The sequence below is a fragment of the Astyanax mexicanus genome, chromosome 1, assembly GCF_023375975.1.
Source record: "Astyanax mexicanus isolate ESR-SI-001 chromosome 1, AstMex3_surface, whole genome shotgun sequence".
NCBI classification, from domain to species: Eukaryota; Metazoa; Chordata; class Actinopteri; order Characiformes; family Acestrorhamphidae; genus Astyanax; species Astyanax mexicanus.
In genome coordinates, this window is record NC_064408.1 from 111785653 (window position 1) to 111804379 (window position 18727).

An 18727-nucleotide genomic window follows, 5' to 3' on the forward strand; every position below is an offset into this window, starting at 1 on the left:
TGTGTGTCATACAGAAAGAGAAGCAAAGCTTACTTATTCAAACACTGATACACAGAATCTCTTGACAGGAAAGGAAGCCTATATGTTTTTGTTAGTATTCTCCTCTCAGACACTGAGCCAGTTTCTCCCAGTAATAATAACCACCAGTAACCACCAGTGTATGAAGCTACTGGCACATATAAACTTTTCAAGAGTGTGTATATGTGTCCATATGTCTTTGTGTGTATGGATATCTGATATTTTACTGTTTGAATCCCCAGAGCTGGTGGCGGGGGTACCCAGAGGAGCGCAGAACTTTGGTTATGTAAGTACTCTCCACTTAAACCAACTACACTTCTCTCTCTCGATCTGTCGCTCTCTCTCTCTCTCTCTCTCTGTGTCTCTCTCTCTGTCTGCGTGTGTGGGGCTGGGTCAGGGGTCAGGGTTGAAGCTGAAGGGAAAGGGCAGATGTGGTTAAGGTGCAGAGTGAAAGAGGAAGTGTGACCCCAAGGAATCCAGCAACGCCTCCAAGAGAACAATAGAGGATCTCTGTGCTGTAACATATGATTCTGTGTATGTCTCATATATCATAAACAGAACTTAGGTAAAGGAAAGTTTGGCACACAGTCAGATAAGTATGATTAATTGCTCACCCCAGATGCTGTTCATCAGTCAAGACATGTTTGCTAAGTGACATGAGCTTCTTTAGTAAGGCTAATTGTCATAGCAATGAACAAGCTTTAGACTGTCACACTGTCGTATGTCTGTAAATACACACATTAAACATCTTTATTTATTAAACAAGCTCAAAACTATATAATTCAGTTTTCTATTGTCACGTCCTGGCCTTGTCTCATGTCTCGGTGTGTTTTCCCCACGTGACCTGTGCCCCTCTGTGTCTCCTGTCTCAGTAGTTTTCCACCACGTGTCTCATTTGTAGCTCCACCCCTTCCCCAGGTGTTTCCACTTCTAGTGTTTCCTGTTCATTAAAAAAATAGATCCCCTGTGCCACTTTGTCTTCGTCTGTCTTTGCACCAACTCCTGTTGTTTTGTCTTTCTAGTGTTTCTCTGTTTCATAGCCTCTGTTCTTCGCGCCTTAGTTTCTGGTTTGTTCTGTTTATTTTGTGTTCTTAGTTATTTGGTTATCTTTTCTAATTCCTCATTTTATTTCACGTTCCCTAGCTCCTTGTATATATTCCCTGTTTGTTTATTATTATTATTATCTCTAGTTTGTTTATGTTTATATATACAGCTCTGGAAAAAAATGAAGAGACCACTTTAGTTTCTGAATCAGTTTCTCTGATTTTGCTATTTATAGGTATATGTTTGACTAAAATGAACATTGTTGTTTTATTCTGTAAACTACGGACAACTACTGCCTTTCACCCAAATTCCAAATAAAAATATTGTCAATTGGAGCATTTATTTGCAGAAAATGAGAAATGGCAGAAATATCTAAACGGAAAAAGAAAACAAGTTCATATTCATAAAGGTTTAAGAGTTCAGAAATCACTATTTAGTGTAAAAAGCCTGGGTTTAAATCACATGCACCTTAGCATTTTCTCCTCCACCAGTCTTACATGGAAATGATTGTGACCGGCAGCATCTGGCTAGAATTGTCTTTGTGAAGAGACAAGCGACTTTGGCAGAAATAAGATACACAAGTCATAAGACAGGATGCTGTTTTTTTTTTTTTCAGATGAGATGACTTTCCACACTGTTATTTGCAAGTGATTAGATCAGATTTTTCATGTCCGACCACCACAAAACTATCTGCATGGTTAGCTGTGGTAATAACATAGGCATCAGCATGTAACTCTGTAGCCACTCTGGTGATATTGATCAACCTGGATTTGCTTGTTAATGGTGATTGATGCAAAAAAAAAAAAAAGTAAATCTGATTTGAGCAGTCAGAGTGTCCATACTGACAGAACGTGTCCACTAGCACTTTTCTTTAACACATTTCGCCGTGCCGGATCTTTTGGCTTGCCGAGTGTGGTCTTGTCCGTGGCGTTTTTGAATTCGAATGAATCCACAGAAGCAGGCAATCATAAGTTTAGGATTTTACATTTTTAATCAACCTCACTGTAATCTATAGTCCTATAAATTCATATTCTGCAATTTTTAGCTTCTGTTCTATGTTTGTAAGCCACCTGTTCTGTATGTGTGTGTGAGGTTCGTATGTGTTTGAAGTTGCAGTCTGCTCCTCCGTGATTGGCTGGATGCAGCACGGTGGCTGGATTCATTTGAATAAAGTTGAGCTCTGCTGAATTTTTTCACTGGAGGGTGGGGCTGCACTTAATGCAACGCAACCCAGCATGCGTCTCTCTCCATTGAAATGAATAGGATGCGTTGAGGCTTAAGTGCAACTGAACCAATCAGTGTTATTGCATTTCAAACCACCTACAACTATGGTTTGGATTTGATTCACAAAGTTTAATGTGCATGTGGTCAATTTGGATACAGCCTAGATATGTCAAATATCATATTTTGTGTGGTTTCTGACTGTCTAGACTATTGAAAATCAATCTGGATACAATCTAGATATGTCTAAACTCGGATTTGGGCTGGCAGTCTGAACAAACCTTATAGTTATAGAAACCACATAAATATAAACTAGTTTATGTCAATTTGGTGAATAACTCAGCACATTTTGAGGTATTGAGTATTTGGGCATTTAGATGTAGTTTGTGTGATTTATTATAGAATCAGATATGTATTTAGATAACTCAAAATCAAACTTGAGACGTTAAACGTGTCTTGGCTGACTGAGGTTGATTGGAGTGAAGTGCTCAAATAGGTCATGTGAGCTCTGGCTTTTTTTTTTTTTTTACAAAAATATGCCTTTAAAGAGAAAGATGAAAGTGTGTGAAAATGCATAAGTGGTAGGGAAAGAGTCAAATAAGCCTTTTGTATTTTGGTGTGGTGCTCTGTGTGTGTGTGTGCGCGCATACTTGTCTAGGTGAGTGCCCCTGTTTCACCTCATCTGGATGCTATTTTAAAAGTTTATGAAGGAATCCCAGGCTGGACTGTACTATCCAGGGTATTGGGTGGGGGGTGTGGGGTGAGCCCCATGGTCTGGCTCTGATTTAGACTCAACCAGTTGAAAGAGGGGGTTGGTATTAAAGCTGTGGCATGTTTTTTTCAGCCCATAATGATCTTGCGTAATGTTAGTGTCAGACTGGGTTTGATTTAATATCTTAGTGAGAAATGCCACACAGAGCTTCAGTAAGGCAGCTCTGGCAGTAATTATTATGGTACTCAGATTCGGATGGGGAGATCTACTCCGTCTTGGCGAGAACTGCACTGGTGCGGTCACATTTGCATGCCTATATTACCATAACTCTACATTGCATATACAGATCTGTCATATGGCTGAAATGTTTGAGTTAATCTGAGTCTCTGTTTTCAGGTCGCTGTGATCAACTCGACAAATCTGACATTCATTCAGAATTTCACTGGAGAACAGGTGAGTTTACTGTTCCTTACAGTCACATGATTTACTTTTAATATAGATACTGGACACTTTATTAGAAACACCAGCCTTGAGGGGTGCTGAGTGGTCCAGCAGGATAAGCTGGACCACTATGATCGGGAGATTGCTGGTTTGATTGCTGGTTCGAATCCCGGTCATGCAGCTTGCCATCAGCTGCCGGAGCTCAGAGAGAGCACAACTGGCCTTGCTCTTTCTGTCTCTCTGGGTGGGTGGATGGCGCTCTTTCCCCTCATCACTCCAAAGGGTTGTGATGTTAATCAGCACAAGGCTGATATCTGTGAGCTGATGTATCAGAACCAAGTCTCTGCGCTTTCCTCTGAGCGCGCTGTGATGCTACTCGGCAATGATAGCAGCAGCAGCAGTTCTAAAAGAGATGGTGACTGACTTCTAATAACTGTCCGCTTTATTGAAAACGCCATCATCTCAAACTAGATGCATGATGTTACATTAATAAAACTGTGTATAGAAGGTAATTTTAACCAGCAGGGCGAATGATTTGATTTGATTTGATGTGAGATTGTTTCTTTTAGATGGCTTCATATTTTGGATACACTGTGGCGGTGACTGACCTCAACGGAGACGGGTAGGTATTTATAAGATAATACAGTGACTGAGAACTGAAATAAACACCAGATAAATCAGCACTCTTCTTTTCCCCCTTTTTTCTCTTTTTCCCTTTTCCCTTTTCTTCTCTTCTTTTCCCTTCTTTTCTCATTTTGCCCTTCCATTCTCTTCTCTTTCCTTCTCTTCTCTTCTCTTCTCTTCTTTTCTCTTCTCTTTTCTTTTCTTCTGTTCTCTTCCCCTTTCTTCTCCTGTTTTCCATTCCCTTCACTTCTCCTCTTTTCTCATCTCTTCTCTTTTCCTGTTTCCTTCTTTTCTCTTCTGTTCTCTTCCCCTTTCTTCTTCTGTTTTCCATTCCCTTCTCTTCTCATCTTTTTTCGTCTTTTCTCTTCTCCTATTTTCTTTTCTTCTCTTCTCTTCGCTTCTCCTCTTTTCCTTTTCTTCTCTTCACTTTTCTTTTCCCTTCTCTTATCTTCTTTTACATTTTCTTCTCTTCTCTTCCCTGCTTTTCCCCCCTTTTCTTTACTTTTTTTCTCTTCCCTTTTCCTCTCTTCACTTATCCTGTTTTCCATTCTCTTCTCTTCTCTTCTCTCTTTTCTTTTGTTCTCTTCGCTTATTCTGTTTTATCTTCTCTTGTCTCATTTCTTATGTTCTGTCCTTATGTTTCTCTTTTTTCTTTTGCTCTATTTTGTTATCTCCTCCCATTTTCTTCTCTTCTGTTCACCATTCTATTGTCTGCTTTTCTGTTTTTTCTTTTTTTGTTTTTCGTTCTGTTGTGATAAATGTTTTTATTTTCTGCTTTGTTCAATTTTTTTCCCTCCGTTGTCCTCTTCTGTCTCTCTCAGTGTGTGTTGTGTCACTGTGTGTCACTGTGAGTATGGTGTCCCTGCTCTGTATATCTGTGTTGAGTCTGTGGCTGTGTCTCTGGTCTGATTGCGCTGTGGTCTCTCTCTCTCTTTGTGTCTGTAGACATAGCTGGAAAAGTTGTGGGGTAGTGTTTGAGTGTATGATGTGTGTATCATTAACTCCAGCCCACTGTTTACACCGTAATACACACACCAACATACCCAAGAGCACAGAACAACAAACACCAAACCCGCGGAGGACGAAACGCCAAGCAGATGAACTCACAGCGGCTTTACTGTAGCTTTGAGTGCGTGCCAGCGCAGTGCGCTAGAATGTATCGCAAGAATAGCCAAGAAATGGACAATTTGTAAGAAACCATGCAACAAAAATGTGGTGTAGATAGAAAGAGCTCTGTGTTTTTCTGTGTGATCAGCTTTTAATCAGCGGGGAATGTCAAGAGGTTTATTTGGTTGTAAATAAAGTGGTTCAGAATGTAAGCTTAAAATTAGTCAAACTGCATTACATCACTCGACTGTTCATAAAACACACAGACTTTCAGTCTTTCTAGAATTCTTTCATTTCTTTCTATCGCTTTTTATTTGGATACTTTTGTCACATATTCAAAAAAAACTATCTTTGTCTCATTGTATGTGTGTGAGCATACATTATCCTGCAGAAAAATGGAAATTGAAGCCCTTTCTCTTCTCTTCCATTCCCTACTCCTCTTTTTTCTTTCCTCTTCTCTTCTTCTCTTCCCTACTTTTTCCTGTTTTTTCTCTTCTATTCTGTTTTCTGATATCTCTTTTTCTGTTCTAGGTTCTTCTTTTCCAGTTTCTTCTGTATTCTCCTGTTTTCCTGTGGTTAATTTTCTTCTTTTTTCTTCTTGGTTCCTTTCCCTTTTCCTTACTGGTTTTATTTATAAGTGTTCATACAGAGTCTATTGAGGTGAGGGAGGAAAATTCCTCTGATCCACTATAAACTCTTTTCCTCTCTTCTCTTTTATTCTTCTTCTCTTCTCTTCTCTTCTTCTGTTTTCTTGTCTTTTCTTCTCTTCTCTTCTTCTGTTTTCTTCTCTTCTCTTCTCCTGTTTTCTTCTCTTCCCTTTGCTTTTCTTTTGCTGTTTTCTCTTCTATTCTTATCTCTTCTTCTGTTTTCTTGTCTTTTCTTCTCTTCTCTTCTCTTTGCTTTTCTTATGCTGTTTTCTCTTCTCTTCTCTACTCTTCTCTTCTCTTGTATCTCATTTATTTGTTCTGTCCATTTGATATTTGATAACCTCTTTCCTTTTCTAGGTTTTTATTTTCCAGTTTCTTTTGTATTCTCCTGTTTTTCCTGTTTTTTTTTCTTCTCTTCTTTTTCCAGTTCTTTTACTTTTTCTTTACTGGTTTTATTTATAAGTGTTCATTCATACAGAGAGTCTATTGAGGTGAGGGAGAAAAAATCTTCTGATCCCCTATAAACTCTTTTCCTCTCTTCTCTTCTATTCTTCTTCTCTTCTTTTCTCTTTTCTTCTCTTCTCCTGTTTTCTTCTCTTCTCTTTGCTTTTCTTATGCTGTTTTCTCTTCTCTCCTCTACTCTTCTCTTCTCTTGTGTCTCATTTATTTGTTCTGTCCATTTGTTATTTGATAACCTCTTTCCTTTTCTAGGTTTTTATTTTCCAGTTCGACTATAAACTCTTTTCCTCTCTTCTCTTCTCTTCTCTTCTCTTCTCTTCTCTTCTCCTGTTTTTTCTCTTCTCTTCCCTTTTCTTATGCTGTTTTGTCTTTTTTTCCGTTCTCTTCTGTTTTCTTCTCTTATCCTGTTTTTTCTTCTCTTCTCTTCTATTCTGTTCTCTTGTGTGTCATTTATTTTTTCTGTCCGTTTATTATTTGATACCCTCTTTCCTTTTCTATTTTTTTCCAGTTTCTTCTATATTCTCCTGTTTTCCTGTGGTTCACTTTCTTATCTTCTATTTTCGGGTTCTTTCCTTTTTCCTACTGGTTTTATATGTAAGTGTTCATACAGAGTCTATAGATGTGAGAGAGGAAAATTCCTCTGATCCACTATAAAGTTTCTCAGAATCTGATCTTTGAGCAGACATTTTTATTTGAGTCATCAATCTTACAGGAGTTATGACTTTTGACATTGTGAGTCGTGGTCAGTGTGAGACTGGCTGGACAGACTGACGGCTATTTGATGGCTTCATAGAGTTTTTATTTTACTGGTTATTCTATAGTTCTGATGTCCAGATAGCGCTGTTTCTCTCGTTCAATATCAGTCTTTCTGTCTCAGGAGTGATGTAATCTGTGGAGGAAAGTCTGGTCTGGTCCTGTGTGTGTGTGTGTGTGTGTGCTCTTCTGCTGACCTTTCCATGGAAAGCCAAACATATTGAAAACTAGGTAGTGGTGGAACTGTCTAGGCGTTGGTCCAGTGGTTTAATCCCTGATGATGCCACAGCCATCCATGCCTGGGCCAATCAGAGAGCATCGTTGGCTTCACTGTCTCTGGGTGGATAGGGTGGCTATTACATTAGCAGCACTTTAAAAATATGCTAATATAGCAGATAATACCTGAGCTGTTAGAATTCTACTAGCTATACTATAGAATAAGCCTGTTTTTAAACGGTGTGTGTGTGTGTGTGTGTGTGTTGTTAGGTTAGATGATGTTCTGGTGGGAGCTCCTCTGTACATGGACCGGGAGTTTGAGAGTAAGCCGCGGGAGGTGGGCCGGGTTTATCTGTACCTGCAGGAGGACGCCCTCCTCTTTTCTCCTGCCATCAAGCTGACCGGTACACATGTGTTTGGACGCTATGGCAGTGCCATCGCTCCTCTTGGAGACATCAATCAGGATGGCTATCTGGGTAAGTAACATACTTCAATAAAAACTTTTCATGAGATATATACTGTAAGATACAAGGTCTTTATGATAGACTGAATTATTGAAACATGGAGAGGGGGTGAACTGCTTGATGCAGAGATGGAACCTTGAATGATGTGAGCTGAATAAATTAGGGAATAAAGCACACATTTAAAATGCTTTTCAAGTTAGTAGTAAAGTGTAAGTAAAATGTAAAGATTCGATTAGTTGACAAATTAAACCATCACACAAAGTAAAGGGTAATGAATCAATTAGTTGATACATTAAAACATCGTACAGAATGTGTAATGAATCAGTTATAACATTGAAATGAATTATTTAATTAGTCAGTCAGTTGAACAATCACACAGTGTGAAGTCTATCTATCTATCTATCTATCTATCTATGAAGTGAACCTTGAAGTGAAACATGTTGAAAAGGTTAGTCGATTAATTGAACTATAAGATAAAGTGAAGAGTGCTGAATCAATTAGTCGATTAATTGAAACATCACAAAGTTTACAGTGCTGAATCAATTAGTTGATTAATTGAACCATCAGATAAAGTGAAGAGTGCTGAATCAATTAATGGATTAATTGAACCATCAGATAAAGTGAAGAGTGCTGAATCAATTAATGGATTAATTGAACCATCAGATAAAGTGAAGAGTGCTGAATCAATTAGTCGATTAATTGAAACATCACAAAGTTTACAGTGCTGAATCAATTAGTCGATTCATTGAAACATCAGATAAAGTGAAGAGTGCTGAATCAATTAATGGATTAATTGAACCATCAGATAAAGTGAAGAGTGCTGAATCAATTAATCGATTAATCGAACCATCAGATAAAGTGAAGAGTGCTGAATCAATTAATCGATTAATCGAACCATCAGATAAAGTGAAGAGTGCTGAATTAATTAATCGATTAATCGAACCATCAGATAAAGTGAAGAGTGCTGAATTAATTTGTTGATTAATTAAACTATCAGATAAAGTGAAGAGTGCTGAATTAATTATTGGATTAATTGAACCATCAGATAAAGTGAAGAGTGCTGAATCAATTATTCGATTAGTTGAACCATCAGATAAAGTGAAATATAATGTTTTTATTAGCCACTTTTGTGCAAAGTGAAGCACATTGCATTAATTGGTCAATTGATTGAAATACTGTGCACTGTTAAATGTCACATAGTGTAGTGTAGCAGCATGCCAAGCCTGAAGACGCTATTCTCTCTATTACACTCAACGCTACGTAACATTGCCTTAATTAAATCATTGAACTATTACAGAAACAGTGGTGTAAAACATTTGTCAGTTATCCGAATAGTAACTGAGAGATTCATCACTTACAGACTTGTTTGTTATTTTTAGCCGTGCTGTATGTATATTTCTGGAGTTTTCGTGTCAGAGGCAGTCACGTTTCCTCATTTTCTGGGGTTGTGTTTTGTCTTGGATGAAGAGGATATCCTATCCTCCGGCTCCGAAGTGCTGAAAATCAAAAGCTCTTCAGCCAGTCAGGATTTTGGAGCTTAGTTAGTGACCCCACACCCCTGTCACTGGTTTCCTGTTCGGGGCTGTGACTCATTTCAGAGTGTGTAAGGTCTTTTTTTTTTGTTGTTGTTTTTTTTGTGAGAATCAGTGCTTGTTCTTTTTTTCCATAAAAACAGTAAAGCTGACATTAGTTTATAGAAATGTTATATATATATATATATATATATATATATATATATATATATATATATATATATATATATATATATATATATATATATATATAAACTTCATTCTGTTTCAGTTTGAACAGCACAGGAAGTGATATAGTCATAATAGTAGATGCAAAGTGTTTGCAGTCATTGTGGATGTGTGTGTGTGTGTGTGTGTGTGTGAGAGAGAGCCTATTTTTACTCTGCAGATGTGTGAGAGACCTTCTGACTTTGAGTCCTGGGTTTACATTCTTTTGGCAGCTCTGTTTGTTTTCTTATTTATTTTCTCTGTCTGCTCGATTCACTCAGTCAGTGTGTCGTTCAGTGAGTCACTGTTAGCTTATCTTCAGGCCGTGATAAGCCAGTAAAACTCCCTCACTAAAGAACCAATCAGAGAGCTTTACACACTGAGCATGATTTATTTGCACAGTTTATTCGGATGTCAGTAAATGTATTGTTACACTTGTAATGCTGATAAGGTCTTTCACAGTAAGCAGTTAAATATTTTATTTGTCTTTTGTGTAATTAATGTGATGCTTTGCAGGCAAACAGAACTAACTTAGCCAATAATAAGCTACGCATTTCTGGAGTTAGCATTGTGAGCACAGCCAGCATGATGAATTGGCTGTGTCCCACTACCAGCCACACAATAACATATTGAAACAAGTACTAGTGCAAACTAGGGGTGGGCAATATTATATCGTATACAATATATCGTGACACAGAAATATCATGATATTAAAAATCCATATTGTGATAATTCTGTCTTAAAAGTAGTCTATTATTTACTGTGAAGCTTTAAGTGTATTTATTGTATTATTGTTTTGGTTTACAGTTTTTGTTTGCAGTTTATATGCATGAAAATATTCTGCAATATTATTTGCTGCATTATATTATTTTATGCTATATTATTTATTTTGCCACATTATGATTATACTGTTATACTACTATACTATATTCCTGAAATTAATTAATTATTTTTCTGTTTTCCTATATCGCCAAGTATATCGTTATCACAAAAATACTCTGAAATATCGTGATATTATTTTAGAGCCATATGGCCCACCCCTAGTGCAAACTTAGAATATCAACTGGTACTTTTGGCAGTGTGGACAGTGCGCCAAGTCCTGCTGGAAAATGAAATCCACATCTCGATAAAATTGTTCAGCAGAGGGAAGCATGAAGTGCTGTAAGATTTTGTGGGAAAACAAAACTGCACTGACTTTAGACTTAATAATAAAACACAGTGGATCAACACCAGCAGATGACATGACTCTCCAAACCATCACTAGCCCTCAAGCAGTTTGGACTGTGCGTCTCTCCACTCTTCCTCCAGACTCTTGTTCCTTAATTTTCAAGTGAAATGTAAAATTTACTGATGATCAGTGATGATTTGGAGAGACATGTCATCTGCTGGTGTTGTATATTGTATTTGTTTGGACTATTACTTTTTCTTGAAGCTAGAGGTTCTATGCTACAGTTAAATGCAGCGAATGGCCTCAAAAACACCCACAAGAGACAAACCTGACACCTGCCAATGTGAATACAGGTTTAGAACCGAATACTGAATACTGAATACCATATTGGTGTAAAGTGCACCACTGCACCTGTTTCAAACTTGTTTATCGTTAGCACTTCTTCCAAACCATAGCAGTCTAGTTTCTCAAGGTTCTGCTGTTGTTAAGTGTTGTCAGGAGTGTGGTTTCAGGTTTCAACAGGTGTTTCACTGATGTTTTGACTGGAAGCCCAATTGTGACTTTTACGCAATTTTAATCTGGCATTGTATCAGTTAATATATATACTCAGGACCTGTCTGTACATTAGCTTTAGCGCTCCATTATCTCTGTTATATTCTGTTATTTGTTTATGCTGTCTGGGTCAACCAGAGGAGGATGGGTTCCTCCTACTTAATCTTGGTTCCTTTCAAGGTTTCTTTCTCTTAGTATGAGGGAGTTTTTCATTGCCACTGCTATCACTGTGGGGTTTACTCATTGAAGGCTTGGACCTGTATGTCTGTAAAGCATCTTTGTGATAACATTTTTATAAAAACCCGATATGAATACATTTGAATAGATTTTTTTATTTGATTGTTAAGGGGGGTTAAGATAAAGGTTTTCAGGCATGTCCAAATCATATGGAAAAAAAATATCTGTCTCCTACTTCTAAAACAATTCTGATCTAAATTTTGATAAATTCTTGCCATTTTGTTTCTGGACAGATGCAGCCAATGAAGTCATTTAAACTGTGTATCAGTTAAAAGTTTGGACAAGTTTCTAGCTTCCCCTAATTGTATCGTTTTTAGGGCTGCATCAAGCAATTCATTTGATAATCGATTAATCTGTTGATTTTTCTTTCGATTAATCAGATAAAGATAGGAAACAGACAAATAAAATTTTCAGCATTTTATTTCTTAAACCAAACTCTGTTTGTACAAAGGTTGTTCCAACAACTCATAAAAAATAATGAAAATAAATATTTTGCAGCAGCTGAATCAATGAAAAGAAAACCTTTTTCCCTTTTATAAAGTGCAAACAAAAATCTTAAAATGCAATTGAAGTATTGACCTATTTCCAATCCAGTAATCAGATTAAAGTTACTTATCCAAGTCACTTTGCCTTATTATTTTTGCCGTTTTACTTAGTAAAAGGATATATTTTTACATTCTTCTTGCGACTCAGGGAGTGACGTACATCCTCATCCTATCTCACAAACAGCGACATAAACATAAACAATGTAAGGAGGAGAGACAGAGATGCACGTTTTCTAGCTGGAAATACAGCCACTACTATGAGTTTTTGTCAGCTAAAGATGACAATATCAAGGTTGACTGTCACTCTGTGCTGTGAAGTGTTATCTATCTTTAAAAACACTACGTCTACATAGATAGATAGATAGATAGATAGATAGATAGATAGATAGATAGATAGATAGATAGATAGATAGATAGATAGATAGATAGATAGATAGATAGATAAACAACAATAGGGGTAGTACAATAAGAAAGCAGAGTAAGAAATATAAGACTCTAAACTGTAAGATTCTAAACTGAGATTGGAAGAATATATACGTAAATGTATAAATACAAAAAAACTATACAAACTGTGGAAACATATGAGGTAGTGCAGTAATACAAAATAAATTAAGTGTAGGAGATAGCAGGTATCAGCAGATATGACAAATAATAAACATAAATCTGTGCACGTATTGTATTTAAGTATTTAAGAGTAGTGTAGTGTCCAAGAGTGTGAATATACAGGAGTGTGATTACAGTACCTCTATCAAATAACACACAAAGAAAATCAGTCACTTTTTAGGTTCAGGTGAAGTTTTAGCTTCAAAGTAGCCCCACTTTAAGCTAATGCTGCATTACACACTCTACATTCTCCCAAACAGCATCAAGAGGAGCCACCTGGAACTGATACATATTTGCTGAGATTTACAGGCTCTTTACAGACATATAAAATATGTTGCATTCAATGTTTGGTTTTTATAAGAAGAAAATGATAAACCTAAATTCATACACCTACATTCTTACTTGAAAAAAGTATTGAATCTTGAACACACACTTCTTCAACTCTTCACATCAGTAAGGTTGACAGTAGATCATTATGTTTTTAAGACTAAAAGAGAAAAAATAAACTAAGCCTCATGTAAGATTAAAAACTCATAGACCCCATTGACATGCATATTAACATTTTTGAGAATATGTTCTCATTGTCTCATTAAATTCTCATTAAGTTGTTTCCGACACTGTTGTCATTGGTTTGGCTCACAGCAGCTTTATGACACCTGTTGTTAAATTTTCCATATAAATAGACTTGAACTTGAACTAGCTGCCAGTGCTAAATGATTACTGTTAACATCCACTAATTGATGCCCACCCTGGCTTGTGTCGTGCTGAGTGATTGGGGAGAGGGAAGGCCATCCCACCCAGAGGAATCATGGCCACCTATGCTCTCTGGGACTCTTGGACACTGAGATCCTGCAGTCTGCTGATGACAAGGCCAGCACTTAGACAGCTGCACCACTTGAGATGCTTCTATCTATGCTTGTTTAAAATTCTTTTAGAAATAGCCACTATTTTGCATTTGCAGCACGCGATCGCTCACTTGTGTTCTATATTTTTGAATAACACATACTCGTAATGCTTCTCTCAAGGTTTTAGATTCAATCCTCCTGGACTGGCACTCTCACTCAGCTGTTTTCTAATTGTTTTTATGGTGTTGTGTAGGAATGCAACGATGCAGGAAATGTGTACTGAATAGCGGTGTTTGGTATTGTTCATGTACAGATCTTAGAAGCTACATAGGTGCAACTGCAGTTAAATAAATCAAATGACAGTCGTCCAGCATCAGCTAGAGTATTCTGCATGTAAACAACATGGCAAAAAATATTGGGACATCTGTAAATTCATTGTTTCTACTGAAATCAGGGGTATTCCTCAGACAGAGCTGAAGCCGGGCTGCAGCAGAGCCGACACTGTCTGGTTAGCTAAGGAGGAGCTCTGTTAATCTGTTTACACCAGCTAGTTAAAGTTATCTTGTGTATCTTGTGTAAGTATCGGATCTCCGGGGAGAGTGGCAGCATGGCGGGCAGCCTCTGCTCGCACCACGGCATTGATAATGAGTCTGACGTTAAGTGAAGTTCAAGCACTATATCTTTACAGCCAAGGCGGTATCTCTAAAAACATTTTATCCATTGAGTTTTAGAGCTGTAAAATTGGCTGTGAGGGGAGGCAGGAAGGCGTTCTCTGCTGCAGTGCTGTTAGCCAATCAGAGGCGATATATATGTTTGCATGTATGAGTATTCATGAGCAAGAGCTGAAATCCTGTCTTTCTTAAGTAATTTTAGTAATTAATTAATCTAAAGCAGGGCAAAATAGAAAAATCTGAGCACTTTTTTTCACAAGAAACAGCTCACATGGCGTTTATTCATACTAGAGACACAGCTAGACATTTTAAAATGAATTAAAAATACGATGGAATGAGACCTTTAAGAATTATTAATAGGGCACTTTCTGAGCAAATAATAAGTGTGTAAAAGTTAGTAGACCAAGACCGAACATTTGATATAATAAAACGATATCAAATGGTGCCCGCGGCAGGGGGCACCAGCTCTATGGAGTGAATTTTGTGCCAAAAGTTTTACACAAAAAAATAAAATCCGCAATCAAAATGTTAGGAATCAAAAGCAAAAATTATATGTTACAAATTCAAAAGAGAAAAAAATATATAGCAAATATATATTTTTAAATATACTTGGTTATTTTATTATCCTTTGCAGTTATTTGAAAATTATTTCAGTTTGGTCTTTGCTTTTATTTTTGTGTTTTTGTGAATTTTCTGTGGATGTTTTGGATTTTTCTGTTAAAGACTTTTGCTTCTGGAATCCCTCTTTTGCTTCTGCTTCAGTTTTTTGCTTCTGAGTTTTGGCACAGTTTTCACGGGTGGGCGGGGCTTAGAAGAAGGGGTTCCCCTTGAATCTCCATTGGTCAGCTGGTTCTGGACTGGCGGGTTCCCTGAACCCTCGTCTGAGACTGACCACGCCCCCAAACACCCCGCCAGCTTCAAGCGTCCTTCCAAACACGGAGTGAACAGCAGCTTCCAGCAAACAGCAACAGCAGCAGATACTTTTACAATTAAATATTATACAAACGTTATGTTCACAAGTCACATTAGCGAGAGTGCTAAATATTCATGCTGAAAGTAGGTAACTACCTAACTCACTAGCTCAATGACTAGGTAACTCACTAGCTCACTGAGTAGGTAACTCACTAGTTCACTGACTAGGTAACTCACTAGTTCACTGACTAGCTAACTCACTAGTTCTCTGACTAGGTAACTCACTAGTTCACTGAATAGCTAACCCACTAGTTCACTGACTAGCTAACTCACTAGTTCTCTGACTATGTAACTCACTAGTTCACTGACTAGGTAGCATTCTAATTCATTAGCTCATTGAGTAGGTAAGTAGCTAACTCAGTAGCACACTTACTATGTAACTCACTGGTTCACTGACTAGGTAACTCACTTGCTCACTGAGTAAGTAACCTGCTAACTTATTAGCTCACTGAGTAGGTAACTCACTAGTTCACTGACTAAGTAATTCACTAGCTCACTGAGTAGGTAACTAACTCACTAGTTCACTGGCTAGATAACTCACTAGTTTGCTGGCTAGGTTGCTCACTAGCTCACTGAGTAGGTAACTAGCTAACTCACTAGCTCATTGACTAAGATAACTGACTAGTTCATTGATTAGGTAACTAGCTAACTCACTAGCTCATTCACTAAGATAACTGACTAGTTCACTGATTAGGTAATTAGCTAACTCACTAGCTCATTGACTAGGTAACTATCATAATTTGCGCGTGAATATTTAGCACATCTTGCTAATGTGAGCTTTTAAATGGAGTGAAACAGAGAATAATATAACATAATATAACATTAAACATAACGTTTGTATAATATTTAATTGTAAAAGTATCTGCTGCTGTTGCTGTTTGCTGGAAACTGCTGTTCACTCCGTGTTTGGAAGGACGCTTGAAGCTGGCGGGTGTTTGGGGGCGTGGTCAGTCTCAGACGAGGGTTCAGGGAACCCGCCAGTCCAGAACCAGCTGACCAATGGAGATTCAAGGGGAACCCCTTCTTCTAAGCCCCGCCCACCCGTGAAAACTGTGCCAAAACTCAGAAGCAAAAAACTGAAGCAGAAGCAAAAGAGGGATTCCAGAAGCAAAAGTCTTTAACAGAAAAATCCAAAAAAAATCCACAGAAAATTCACAAAAACACAAAAATAAAAGCAAAGACCAAACTGAAATAATACTGCAAAGGATAATAAAATAACCAATTATATTTAAAAATATATGTTTGCTATATATTTTTTCTCTTTTGAATTTGTAACATACAATTTTTGCTTTTGATTCCTAACATTTTGATTGCGGATTTATTTTTTTTGTGTAAAACTTTTGGCACAAAATTCACTCCATACAGCTCAGCACAGTCACCACACTGAGGTCCTAAAAAAGTTTGGCATAGTGCCAAAGCTCCTCTAAACTATGTCTTTAGTTTCCTTTTAAATCAGTGCAGTGATTGGTCATAATGGCAGCACTACATGTTGTTTTCAACACGTCTTCCTCCTGTAGAGAGGAAACCGGTGGAGGAGGTGGAGCCTTGGCCTGACTAATTATCCACAGGTGTAATCAGGCCAGTGTAATCAATCACAGAAAGTGTTCTAGGCTGTGAATCAGAAGGAAAAAACTGTGAATCTCTGATCTGTGCTAAAAGTGAGCAAATGTATGTGTGCTGCTTAAATTAAGACAGATGAAAGCCAACAGAGGACATGAATTTAAAACATGTGTCACATGGTCAAGAATGTGACATACATTTTCTCTCTTACACACTCACACACACACACACACGCTCTCGTGTCCTGATGTAAGCTGTAACCTGAAGACGCCGGCCCTTTAACGTGAGCGTGGAGACAGATGTGATGTCCACAGTGCTGGTTCTGTTCTGGTAACCGTACCCGCTTTGTTCTGTGTACAGTCAGCACCAGGGATTCATTATAGATTGAAGCCATGTGCGCTTGGGGAAGCTGCTATGAGACAATGCTTTTGGAAGCCCTTAAGAGCGATGGCCAAATCAATATTTGATATGGATATCAATCCCTCTAGCCGATTAACTGGCTTAAGAAAACACCGGTCATTAGGGCTGTTTATTCTATATTTAGTCCTGATCAGAAGGGTCTGGCCAGATGGTGTGTATGTGTGCAAGTGTGTGAGTGGTTGCACAGAAAACAGGAAACGGAGGAAAAGCACACTTTGAATGCCATTGATTAAACACTTTTGGTTTCCAGAGGAACTTTTCACTCAAATTGGTAATGAACCAATACGTACAGGAGTTGGACAATGAAACTGAAACACCTGTCATTTTAGTGTGGGAGGTTAAAGAGGATAAATTGTTGGTGCACGTCTTGCTGGCGCATCTGTGACCAAGACAGCAAGTCTTTGTGATGTATCAAGAGCCACAGTATCCAGGGTAATGTCAGCATACCACCAAGAAGGACCAACCACATCCAACAGGATTAACTGTGGACGCAAGAGGAAGCTGTCTGGAAGGGATGTTCGGGTGCTAACTAGGGCTGTGGCGGTATTGATTTTTTATAACCGCGGTAAAAAACTAACGCATCACCGCGATATTGCGGTTAACCGCGAGACCCCAAACCAAAAAAAAAAAAAAACACCATAAATTTATTGGTAACAAATCTTTATTCTTCAAACCATACAGCCTACATACAACCTCTACATAAACCATAAATACAGCATAACAAGTGAACATATGCTGCCTGTATAATTCGTCATTGTACAGCTAACCTGTCTTTTTCCGAGCAGACTTTTTGAAGGAGGAGCTTGTCCGCCTCCCCCTTCTCCATCCATAGATCTATTTTAGGGCTGGCCCGAATAGCGGTTTTGAGCTCAGGATATTCGGCAGTAATTGGTAGCGAATATTCTAATATTCGTTTAAAAAAAAAAGACGAATTAATCCACAGCAAAATTTTCCACTGACCCCCGGCCCCGAAAAAAATATATTTCTCACCCCTTTCCTCGGCCGTTCGGGCTCAAGGCTCAAGAAGTCTGTGATAGGCGTCTGTTTTTTTTTTTTTATTCACACTCTTCTTATTTCTCATTAAATATCTACTAGATACAGATTATATCTGTACAGTATCATTTATTTCACTTCCCTCCTGAATATTTGGAGTGCATTATGTCTCCTTATGTTGTGTAGTTATGTAGTTTTCACCCCAGAATTTCTGCTGCCTCACACCAGGCTTCGGCTGCATCGCAGGGCAGGAGCGCAGCTGCGTTACGGCTATTTCGTTTGAATTGTGCAGTGCAGAGTATTACAGATTTTGTATTTTTGCACTTGGGCTATTAGCTCAATATTAAATATTTCGTTTGTTTATAAATTATTTTATATTCTTAAACCATGTTAAATTATATTCGATTGGAGGAAATTAATTCAGACATCATTTCTTTTTTGTCCCGTTACCGTTCCGCAAAAAAAATCCTTCTTTTAATCCCGCATCAGCCCGCCACATACACTCTAAGAAATATAAGTACAGATTTGTACTTAAAAGAGTACAAAGCTTGTCGCTGGGGCTGTACCTTATATTAAGGTTCAAAAAAGTACCTTTCAGTGAAAGTACTTTTTTGTACCCATGGTTTTTGTGCCAGTATAGATTATAAAGATTATAAACATTGACATCAACTAAAAATGGCTCAAAAACTTGATGATACAAAATTGTCTGGCTTTCA

At 37.8% G+C, this 18727-nt stretch overlaps 1 protein-coding gene across 1 annotated transcript in view; it reads left to right on the forward strand.

The window, feature by feature from the left end:
• The window catches only part of itga8 (integrin, alpha 8), a 168864-nt gene that overhangs the window by 45989 nt on the left and 104148 nt on the right, over positions 1-18727 (forward strand). The window contains exons 9-12 of the mRNA XM_007242178.4: positions 261-304; positions 3392-3448; positions 4006-4058; positions 7513-7718. Coding sequence (XP_007242240.3) covers positions 261-304; positions 3392-3448; positions 4006-4058; positions 7513-7718 — 360 coding nt within the window. The remainder of the gene's footprint in view (positions 1-260; positions 305-3391; positions 3449-4005; positions 4059-7512; positions 7719-18727) is intronic.